This window comes from Scyliorhinus canicula, chromosome 3 (genome assembly GCF_902713615.1).
Source record: "Scyliorhinus canicula chromosome 3, sScyCan1.1, whole genome shotgun sequence".
NCBI classification, from domain to species: Eukaryota; Metazoa; Chordata; class Chondrichthyes; order Carcharhiniformes; family Scyliorhinidae; genus Scyliorhinus; species Scyliorhinus canicula.
In genome coordinates, this window is record NC_052148.1 from 91558152 (window position 1) to 91569851 (window position 11700).

At 47.3% G+C, this 11700-nt stretch overlaps 1 protein-coding gene across 1 annotated transcript in view; it reads left to right on the plus strand.

Annotated features, from left to right (window-relative positions):
* LOC119963623 (sodium channel protein type 2 subunit alpha-like) overlaps positions 1 to 11700 on the plus strand; it is a 210744-nt gene that overhangs the window by 7211 nt on the left and 191833 nt on the right. Inside the window, exons 3-6 of the mRNA XM_038792953.1 lie at positions 3954 to 4039; positions 6135 to 6338; positions 9648 to 9708; positions 11332 to 11476. Of these exons, the coding sequence (XP_038648881.1) occupies positions 3954 to 4039; positions 6135 to 6338; positions 9648 to 9708; positions 11332 to 11476 (496 nt within the window). The remainder of the gene's footprint in view (positions 1 to 3953; positions 4040 to 6134; positions 6339 to 9647; positions 9709 to 11331; positions 11477 to 11700) is intronic.

Sequence of the window (11700 nt, forward strand, 5' to 3'; positions counted from 1 at the left end):
GGCCCGGATGGGCCGAAGTCCCGCCGATGTGGCCACGGGTCACGTCGGCGAAAAACGCAGTAGCTTTAAAACGGCGTCAATCATTGATTTTAAAAAAAAATAAATTTAGATTACCCAATTATTTTTTCCAATTAAGGGGCAATTTAGCGTGGCCAATCCACCTACTCTGCACATTTTCGGGTTGTGGGGGTGAAACCCACGCAGACACGGGGAGAATGTGCAAACTCCACACGGACAGTGACCCAGAGCCGGGATTGAACCTGGGACCTCGGCGCTGTGAGGCGGTTGTGCTAACCACTAGGCCACCGTGCTGCCCAGGCGTCAACCATTGATGATGGTTGACGCCGTTCAGTTACCAATATCGAGTGCGGGGGGAGGAGGAGAGTACCGGCGTTTGTGGGGTGGTTGGGGGGGGAGAGAGAGAGTCCGGGCGTTGAGGGGGGGGGGGGTAGGGGTGGTGGGGGGGGGTGGTAGGGGTGGTAGGGGTGGTAGGGGTGGTAGGGGGGGTAGGGGTGGTAAGGGGGGTAGGGGTGGTTTGAGGGGGTGGTAGGGGTGGTAGGGGAGGGGGGTAGGGGTGGTAGGGGGGAGTAGGGGTGGGAGGGGGGGTAGGGGTGGTGGGGGGGGTAGGGGTGGTGGGGGGGTTAGGGTGTGGGGGGGGTTAGGGGTGGTGGGGGGGTAGGGGTGGTGGGGGGGGGGTAGGGGTGGTGGGGGGTAGGATTGGCGGTGGGGGGGTAGGGGTGGCGGTGGGGGGGTAGGGGTGGTGGTGGAGGGTAGGGGTGGTGGGGGGTAGGGGTGGTGGTGGGGGGGGGTGGTGGTGAGGGGGGGTAGGGGGGTGGTGGTGAGGGGGGTAGGGGTGGTAGTGAGGGGGGTAGGGGTGGTGGTGAGGGGGATAGGGGTGGTGGTGAGGGGGGTAGGGGTGATGGTGAGGGGTAGGGGTGGTGGGGAGGGGGGGTAGGGGTGGTGGGGGTGGGTGGGTAGGGGTGGTGGGGGTGGGTAGGGGTAGGGGTGGTGGGGGTGGGTAGGGGTGGGGTGGGTAGGGGTGGGGGGGGTAGGGTGGGGGGGTAGGGATGGGGTGGGGGGGGTTGGGGGGCAGCGGCGCCCCCCCTCTGCCCCCACCCCACCACCCCTACCCCCCTCCCCACCACCCCTACCCCCCTCCAACGCCCCTACCCTCCTCACCACCCCTACCCCCCTCACCACCCCTACCCCCCTCACCACCACCCCTACCCCCCTCACTACCACCCCTACCCCCCTCACCACCACCCCTACCCCCCTCCAACACCACCCCCCCCTCTCTCTCAACGCCGGTACCCCCCCCCCTCTCCCTCTCAACCCCGGTACACACACACACACACCCCCCTCTCAACGCCGGTACCCACACCCCCCTCCCCCTCCCTCTGAAGGCCGGTACCCCCCTCCCCCTCCCTCTGAAGGCCGGTACCCACACCCCCCTCCCCCTCTTGCGCCACTTCTGCAGCGCATTAAAATGACGCGTATTGCGTCGGTCCGATGCTGGCCCCTCCGGGAACGGAGATTAGCGGCCTAAAAGAAGGTCCCGACGCCGGAGTCATCCGCACCGCTTTTGGCCGCCGGAAATGGGCGTCACGCAGGTCTTCGGAGAATTCCGCCCCAGGTTTCCAAAGACCATTCAGTATCAACTCAACTCCCCGACCAAGCATGGAACCTATTGTTTTCAATGCTTAGGACTGTATTTATCATTGGAACATATAAGGGCAGCATGTGGAGCAGTAATTAGCACTGGGACTGTGGCGCTGAGGACCCGGGTTCGAATCCCAGCCCTCGGTCACTGTCCGTGTGGAGTTTGCACATTCTCCCCATGTCTGCGTGGGTTTCACCCCCACAACCCAAAGATGTGCAGATTAGGTGGATTGGCCACACTAAACTGTCTCTTAATTGGAGAAAAAATAATTGGGTACTCTAAATTTATTTATTTTTAAATTAACCAAAATCCTTCACCAATTTTCCTACAGTCTCTATCGTTCTGTATCTTCCTGTTTCAAATGTCCAGCTATTATTTTCTTCATAGAGAATATGTTCATAATAGCCCAACAACAACAAAGAGGCATTAAATGAAGCTCAGAAGGAGAAAACATATGCATAAATTAGATATAATTATCCCATGAATAGGGTTGTAAATGTCTTTAATAATCTGTTCAATGGGCTGATAAGATCAGTAATTTTGAGCAAGAGTTGGACAGGCATTTGATGTGTTCTTGTTTGAATGCAAATGTCAGCCACATGGATCAAAATAATATTTTTCAATCCTGTATCCGATTTTCCAATGTTTTTGGTCACTGAGAGTAAGTCCAGAGTCTCAAGAACTGCAGGAAACATTTCCTCTTACATCTAGGAGTGCAGGAAATGTTAGATGCAGACCCAAATAATATGGAATCCGCAGAAAGACTGTAAAAAGTTATTGATTATTAGAGCAAAAGTTATTAGCTACAGTAGTAGGTATTTAATTTATTCTTTAACAGGAGTGAGCTTCTCTCGCTAGACCAGCATTTATAGCCCATTCCTAACTACCCTTGAGAAGATAGTGTTGGGCTGTTTTCTTTCCACTGTGCTGTTTGGGAGGGAGTTCCAGGGTTTTGACCCAGAAACGGTGAAGGAAATACAATATAGTTCCATGTCAGAATGATGCATGGCTTGGAAGGGAACTTGCCAGTGGTGGTGTTCCCTTGCATCTGCTACCCTTGTCCTTTAGGAGCAGCACGGTGGCACAGTGGTTAGCACTCTTACCTCACAGCTCCAGAGTCCCGGGATCAATTCCGGTCTCGGGTGACTGTCTGTGTGGAGTTTGTACTTTCTTCCCGTGTCTGTGGGGTTTCCTCCGGGGTTTCCTCCCACAGTCCAAAGATGTGCAGGTTAGGTAGATTGGCCACGATAAATTGCCCCTTAATTGGAAAAAATAATAATTGGGTACTCTAAATTTATTTTTTAAAACGTTAGGCACAATATTACAGTTTACAAGTTGTTCTTTTCAGTGTCACACCCTCTCCTCTGCCCTTGCTCTCCCCACTCCCCCTCTACCTCCCTTCTTTTGCTGTTTCAGGGTCCTTTCCTCAGTCTTTTACTTTGTTGTGGGTAGTTGTTTAGTGTTTATATGTGGGCAGTGCCCTCCTCCTCCCTTCCCCCTCCCTCCCTATCACTTGGCTTCCCCTCCCTTCTTCTCCCCTCTTTCCTCCCGTTGTCGGCCTGCTTTTGAGGGTTCTCTTTCATGAGGCCTTGTGTTGGGCCCCCAGGTCTCTGTTTCGGCCACTTTCTGGCCTCCCCCTGTTATTTCATCTGGTATCCCCTCACCCCCCCCCCCCCCCCCACCCCCCCCCCCCCCCCCCCCCCCCCCGGCCGCCTTTTTCTCCCCTCCCATTTGCGTCTATTCCCTGTGGTCCCGTCGGCTCCCGTGCAAGAGTGTCCAAGAGTGAGTGGCTTTGCTTGTCAGCCTCAGAAATCAGCAGGCCCATAACTTCCTAAAATGTGCAGCTAATGTGAAACTTCATGTCAGTAAAGGTTTGAACTCAGAAACCAGCCCCATTATGTTTATCAATGTGTTTTTATTCGTTCATGAGATGTTTGCATTGCTGCTGTGCCAGCATTTATTGCCCATCCCCAATTGTCCTTGAGGGGGCAGTTAAGAGTCAACCAGATTGCTGTGAGTCTGGAATCACGAGTGGGTAAGGACGGCAGATTTCCTTCCCTAAAGGACATGAGTGAATCAGGTGTGTTTTTACGACAATCGACAATGGTTTCATGGTCAACATTAGACTTTTCATTCCAGATGTTTATTGAATTCAAATTTCACCATCTGCAGTGGCAGGATTCAAAACCAATTCCCCAGAGCATCACCCTGGGATTCTGGTTTACTGGCCCAGTGACAATACCACTATGCCACCGCCTCCCCATGTCTCATTACATTCTTTCTTTATTTTCAGTTATTTGACGTTGGCCTTTCCAACAATTCCTGGACTGTCAGCATTGAGGGCTTTCCGAGCACTTAAGATGATTGCAATTTTACCAGGTGAGAACATTTGAGCCATTTTGAATTGCAGAACAGAACATTCATTCTATAATGTACTTATGCCTGGTAAAAGTAATCCAGAGCGGTACAGTGGCACAGTGATTAGCAGTGCTGTCTCACAGCACTAGGGGCCCGGGTTCAATTCCAACCTTGGGTGACGTGTCTGTATGGAGTTGGTATATTCCCCCCTTGTCTGTGTGGGTTTCCTCCCTGTGCTCTGGTTTCCTCTCACAGTTGAAAGATGTGCAGTTTAGGTGAATTGGCCATGTTAAATTGCCCCTTAGTATCCAGGGATGTGTAGTTTAGGTTATGGGGTTACCGGGATTGGGTGGGATGGACAGGGGAGGGGACTTAGGTAGAGTGCTCATTTGAAGGGCCGGTGCAGACCCGATGGGCCAAATGGCCTCCTTCTGCAGTGTAGGGATTCTATAATTGCGTCTTTCATTTCTTTTGGACATGTAACTTCACTATTCCATTATCATAAAGGATAAAACCATCAGTCCTGAAGTTCCTGGAATTCCACTCTTCATGTATAATTCCAGCAGCACAAAACGTTCACCTGCCCTTGTTGAAGACGCATCCCAAATCTTGGGATTTGCATCAATCTTATGGCTTGGGTAGGCCACTGGCACAAGCATGGACACCTCACTTTTGGGAGGTAAAGTGGTTCAGTGATGAAGCCAATGGGCCAAGCATGGCCTCATCTGTACCTCCCACTTCCACCCACCAATTGTTTTGAATTTGACCACTTCTGTAGATCAAGAATTGGTCAAAACCTGCATGCATATATTTACTTGCCTGATTTTTAAATTCATGATCACAGTTTTGTTCCCATTTTGAGTCTAATGCAAATGCCAACAAGCCATTGGAGGAGGCTGTTGTAATTATGCTGTGCCAAGCTTGGCAAATGTGTTCTTCAACCCACCCAATCATTTGACTTTATACCAGCCCCGTCTAAGATGCTGCAAGGTTCAGTGGGGCTAAGAAACAAAGGAAACTTTTGAACATTCAGCTCATTGTAAGTGTGAAGTGTACCTGCCAGGAACCTCCACACTTGACTCCACTAAAGATTTCATGGTCAGGGTGAGATCTTTGCAAGACACCAAAAGGAGTTCACCTTGGCAACCTGCCATATTAGTGAGCAAGAATATCTAGAATTGAGTGGCTTGCTAGGGAGCGCAAGAACTTGATCCATCATTGGTCTCTGCTTCCACCATTCTGTAGCCTGATACGATGTACAAATGTAAACCTTATTCCTTCAGGGCTGGGGGCTAGCAACTTTGGAATTGTGGCATTTCAAATCCCTGTTTACCATAGAATTTACAGTGCAGAAGGAGGCCATTTGGCCCATCGAGTCTGCACCGGCTCTTGGAAAGAGCACCCTACTCAAGCCCACACCCCACCCTATCCCCATAACCCAGTAACCCCACCCAAAACTAAAGGCAATTTGGACACTAAGGGCAATTTATCATGACCAATCCACCTAACCTGCACATCTTTGGACTGTGGGAGGAAACCGGAACACCCGGAGGAAACCCACGCACACACGGGGAGGATGTGCGGACTCCGCACAGACAGTGACCCAAGCCGGAATTGAACCTAGGACCCTGGAGCTGTGAAGCAATTGTGCTATCCACAATGCTACCGTGGTGCCTCTGCCTTTTTTGTGCCATTGGCCTTGTGAGATATGGGGTGAGGCTTTGCTCTTTCCAAGCCCGAATCAAAATGCCATGACAGGCACCAACTCAATGTATCAAAGACTTAGCCAAAATTCAAGTCATTTCGGTAAACTATCACCAAAGTCGCCACAAGAGCGCATCAATCACAAGGCGTAGTTATTTGGGGACATGGCTTCTTAAAGAACAGATTTTATTCTCATTGGTTGGCTTATGAAGATAGTTTATGAAGAACTAATAACATATAAGAATAATATTGGTTATTAACAATACAATAATAATTGAATGTAGTTAACAGCTAATAGCCACCAGGAATGCCTACACAACCCTAAATCTGAAAAAAAAGCCACATTTTTAATCCAACTGTGATATCATTTTCTGAATGTTTCATTCAAATCAAAACTTAACTGTTTCTGCAGGGCTAAAGACTATCATTGGTGCTATATTCAAGTCGGCCAGGCTGCTAATGGAGGTCCTCCTTCTCATGATGTTTGTTCTCCTAATAATTGCCTTGTTTGGTCTTCAAATTTTCAAAGGTGTTCTGACACATAAGTGTATAAAAAATCTGGCACCTGGGATTAACATTTCTCATAAAGAATGGGGAAATTATATCCAAAACAAATGTAAGTGTTTGTAGAAGCCAGGTAACCTGGCTTCTACAGTGTTGGAGTATACTTATATAAATGCCATATTAGTCATGATAGATTACTGCTATCTGAATATCTTGGTGATATATCCTTTCGAAGTTTAAAATTATATCTGTCTTTTAATTAACGCTAAAACTATATGGGTATGTACATGGTTCGTATTCACTCTCCAGAAGCATCCATTATTTATAATGAAAACAAACTATTGTGGAAATATTCAGGAAGTCAGGTGAGAGAAAAACAAAGTTAATGTGAGAGATCTTCCGGCTGTTTGCACCGGCAAGATCTTCTGCTCCCGCCAACAGCGCACCCCTACTGTGCGTTTCCCGGCAGCATGGGGTGAATTCAATGGAAGACCCATTGACAGTAGCAAGAACAGAATGTCCCGCCATCAGCCAACAGCGGGCCACCTCCCGCCACTGAGAAACACCCCTGTGGGGGAGGCCAGAGAATAGAACATAGAACAGTACAGCACAGAACAGGCCCTTCGGCCCTCGATGTTGTGCCGAACAATGATCACCCTACTCAAACCCACGTATCCACCCTATACCAGTAACCCAACAACCCCACCCCCCCTTAACCTTACTTTTTAGGACACTATGGGCAATTTATCATGGCCAATCCACCTAACCCGCACATCTTTGGACTGTGGGAGGAAACCGGAGCACCCGGAGGAAACCCACACACACACGGGGAGGATGTGCAGACTCCGCACAGACAGTGACCCAGCCGGGAACCGAACCTGGGACCCTGGAGCAGTGAAGCATTTATGCTAACCACCACGCTACTGTGCTGCCCCGTGAATCTCACCCAATATTTCAGGTCCATTACGTCTTGAGCTCACATTGTTATAGCATGCATTATTTGTATTGCACATGTGTAGGACATCACCTCTGAGACTTTGTGGCTGGACAGAGTAGTTGGTTTGGCCTAGAGTTGAAGTAGCAATGAATTGGTGTGAACACACCGCGTCACATCAATGCCCCCCCCCCCCCCCCACCCCCACCACCACCACCCTCTGTCAGCACCGCCAGCATGCAGCAATACCACAACAAGCATAAGAGGACAACAGTTTGTCCTTTTTGTTTGTTGTGTGGCATAACATTGCAGCATTGCTTTCAAACTTCATTACTCACTGACCAGCGCCAAGTATCCAAGCTTCCTATTCTGCACTACTAGCAGCCATTGCCCTTCACATGTAGTGATTTTCTAAAACTCACTCAGGGATGTGGACTTTTCCAGCTGGGCCAGAATTTATAAGCCATCCCTAATTTCTCTTGAGAAGGCGGTGGTGGGCTGCCTTCTTGAGCTTCTGCAGTCCATTTAGGGTAGGTGCACTCACAATGGTTTTAGGAAAGGAGTTCCGGGATTTTGACCTAGCAACAGTGAAGGGATGGTGATATATTTCCAAGTCAGGATAGTGACGGGAAATTCAAGTGGTTGTTTTCCCATGCATCTGATTGTTAGAAAACTATTTATTTTCTCAACTGCCAACTACCTGTTTACACTCCTCTCCCCTGCTCTACCCACAAGTAGTTATTGTTTTTCTTGTAAGGGTCACACAGCCATTTCCAACTCCACCTTTCCCCATTCATAAAGGTATTGATTCCTTGCCAAGTTACAGTTTAATGAGGATTCTTCAGTGCCACATGCAAATAACCATTTTCCCATTGACAATGGATTTTGACATTTCATTCAACCATCCGTATCCAAGTTCTACCCATGCATAGTTTCAATGGAGATCATTCAGTCATGATGAAGAGCTGGAAACCTGGAAGCTGTTGGGATTCTCTTTTCAATGGAGATCATTCAGTAATGATGAAGAGCTGGAAACCTGGAAGCTGTTGGGATTCTCTTTTCAATGGAGATCATTCAGTAATGATGAAGAGCTGGAAACCTGGAAGCTGTTGGGATTCTCTTTTCAATGGAGATCATTCAGTAATGATGAAGAGCTGGAAACCTGGAAGCCGTTGGGATTCTCTTTTCCCGCTGTGAGCGCGTCCTCGCCCACAAGTTTCCTGCGGCATGGGGGGGTGGCTTCAATGGGAAATTCCATCGACAAGCAGTGGGAAGAGTAAAAGTCGCCACCAGCAAATGGCGTGCCGCTGAGAAACATGCAGTTGGGGGACTGTAGAATCCAGAGCCAGATGGTTGAGGCTAGCTGTCACTCCCTGGCCAAACTCATTTAGTGCACTGAACCAGATCTGTGTGGCTGAGTTGTTCATTGAATACACCAAATGAGCCATTGGGATATCCTAAAAATAGGAACCACCGGTTGATACGGCAGCGCCAGGGCAGCACGGTAGCACAAGTGGATAGCACTGTGGCTTCACAGTGCCACGGTCCCAGGTTCAATTCCCTGCTGGGTCACTGTCTGTGCGGAGTCTGCACGTTCTCCCCGTGTCTGCGTGTGTTTCCTCCGGTTTCCTCCCACAGTCCAAAGACATTAAGGTTAGGTGGATTAGCCATGATAAATTGCCCTTAATGACCAAAAAAGGTTTGGTGGGGTTATTGGGTTACTTGGATAGGGTGGAAGTGAGGGCTTAAGTGGGTCAGTGCAGACTCGATGGGCTGAATGGCCTCCTTCTGCACTGTATGTTCTACGTTCTATGTTCTATGATACTGCGCGAAACTTCAGAGTCATAAACACAGCTCAGTCCATCACACAAACCTGCCTCCCATCCATTGACTCCATCTACACCTCCCGCTGCCTCGGGAAAGCGGGCAGCATAATCAAAGACCCCTCCCACCCGGCTTACTCACTCTTCCAACTTCTTCCATCAGGCAGGAGATACAAAAGTCTGAGAACACGCATGAACAGACTCACAAACAGCTTCTTTCCCGCAGTTACCAGATTCCTAAATGACCCTCATGTGGACTGACCTCATTAACACTCCACCCCTGTATGCTTCACCCGATGCCGGTGTTATGTAGTTACATTGTGTACCTTGTATTGCCCTATTATGTATTTTCTTTTATTTCCTTTTCTTTTCATGTACTTCATGATCTGTTGAGCTGCTGCAATAAACAAAATCCAATCCAGTTGTAGTGGTCCTCTAATGTCAAGTTCAATTAATACAGCACAAGGATTCTTCTTGCCCCTTTGGCTCAAATACATAATAACTTTTAACATATATGGCAAATATTTGGATAATGATAGATATTTGTGTCGGCAAAAAAGAAAAAACTTGGTCCACGAAACAAAATGTTGCCCATAACAAACTTCATAATTATCCATTTCCCTCCATGTTCCCATTGTAAATAGAATCCTATATATTTTTGCAGCTCACTGGCTTGTGATTGAAGATGTTGACACAATGGTTTGTGGAAACGGAACAGGCACCGGGTAAGCACATCTTGACCATTACATCAACTTTGCTAATGTTAAGCACTGAAGTGAAGTTATTGCTGAAGCATCGGCCCCACCCCATCAATCCCTGTCAACCAGAAAAGGCTGAACTAGACCATTGTGCCATATTTGACCATAATCACATATCCATGCCCCATCATGAAAATCGCATAACATTGCACAAATCCATCCCTACCTCAGCTCATCCCTGAAGGCAACAGGACAGGTAGTAAAGTGGCTAAGAAGGTATACGAGATAGTCCTCTATTTGTCGAGGCATGGGAAATAAGAGAAGGGAGGCTATGCTATAACTGTTTAAAATACTAGTGAGGCTGGAGTAGTGCCTACATGACTAGTCACTGAAATATGTAAAGATTGTGATCACAGAGGCAGTACAGAGGAAACTTATGAGTATGTTGCAAACTCAGAGTGGGGGGGGGGGCTGCAGAGGGCGGGGTTGGTATAGATTTAAAGTGATTGATATTGAAGGATTAACCCGGCTCTGGGTCACTGTCCGTGTGGAGTTTGCACATTCTCCCCGTGTTTGCATGGGTTTCACCCCCACACCCAAAGATGTGCAAGTAGGTGGATTGGCCACGCTAAATTGCCCCTTAATTGGAAAAAATGAATTGGGTACTCTAAATTTATAAAAACAAAGATATTGAAGGATTAGAAGGGCGTTGAGGCGAATCTCTGCGGGTTTGGAACACACTGCCTGAAAGAGTGATACAGTCAGAAACTCTCATCGTGTTTAAAAAATACTTGGCTATGCATATAATATGCCATAATATACAAAGTGATTGAAGTGCTAAAAAGTGGGATGAGGCCAGATAACTATATTTTGGTCAGCTGAGGCATGATGGGCTGAACAGCCTGCTTCTGTGTTGTAAATGTTCTATATTTGTGAAATGAGATGCCTGGTGATGGAAAATTAGAATTGAGCCAACCTTCCATAGCAGACTCTGTGATGTGATACCTGACAAAACAGTTCCACAGTACTCCAGCCATTTGTTGATAATTTCTCTCGATGAACTACAATTTTTTTCATTCACCCTCAGAGAATACAAATAAATCATACCAGAAATAGTATAGTCGTGACTGGCGAGGGCATACAATGATGGTGCTTTGAATGTCAGGAGGAGATGTTTAGATTGTTCTTCTTGGAGATGGTTGTTGCCTGACACTTACATGGAACGAATGTCACTTGCCACTTATCAGTCCGAGCCTAAATGCCGTTCAGGTCTTGCTGCATGTGGGCACAAACTGCTTCACTATCCGAGGAGTTGCGAATGGAACTGAACACTGCAATGGACTAATTGGATAGGCCTCCTTCCTTACTGTATCATTCTATCTGAGTGTGTAGTGTAGGAGATGCCATCTTTCTGAATGAGGTGCACCATATGCTTAAACTCTTACTTGTTGGGATGGAAGTTGAACTGATGCACCAACATAAGACTCTTGTTAATATTAACCTGAATTGCTGTTGGCTGGATGGTGGCTTTACAATAGTTTTTCCAGCTTAATTAAAAATATCACAATGGCAACCACCTATTTTATTAATTGTTAACTCATTAGACACAAATGTAACATTAAAGTGAATGTACTTATTACCACTTTACAGGAGATGTCCCACAAACTTCACATGTCTCCCTGGCATAGGATTCAATCCAAACAATGGATATACAAATTTTGATAATATTGGATGGGCATTAATTACAGCCTTTCAACTCATCACACTTGACTACTGGGAAAACACATATAACTTGGTATGTGTTCCAATGAGAAATCTACCGCAATGTATATATAAAACAGATCAGTTGTATTTAATCAGTTGCAATAAATTGTATATATTTTCTCCCACTACCCCTTGCAGTGTTGTATCCGTTTGCCTCACAATCCCTGAATCGTGAGAACTCACTTAACAGGTGGAATATAAGTAATTAGATGAACAATAAATGTAAATTTGATATATTGTTTTATATTCAAGCAA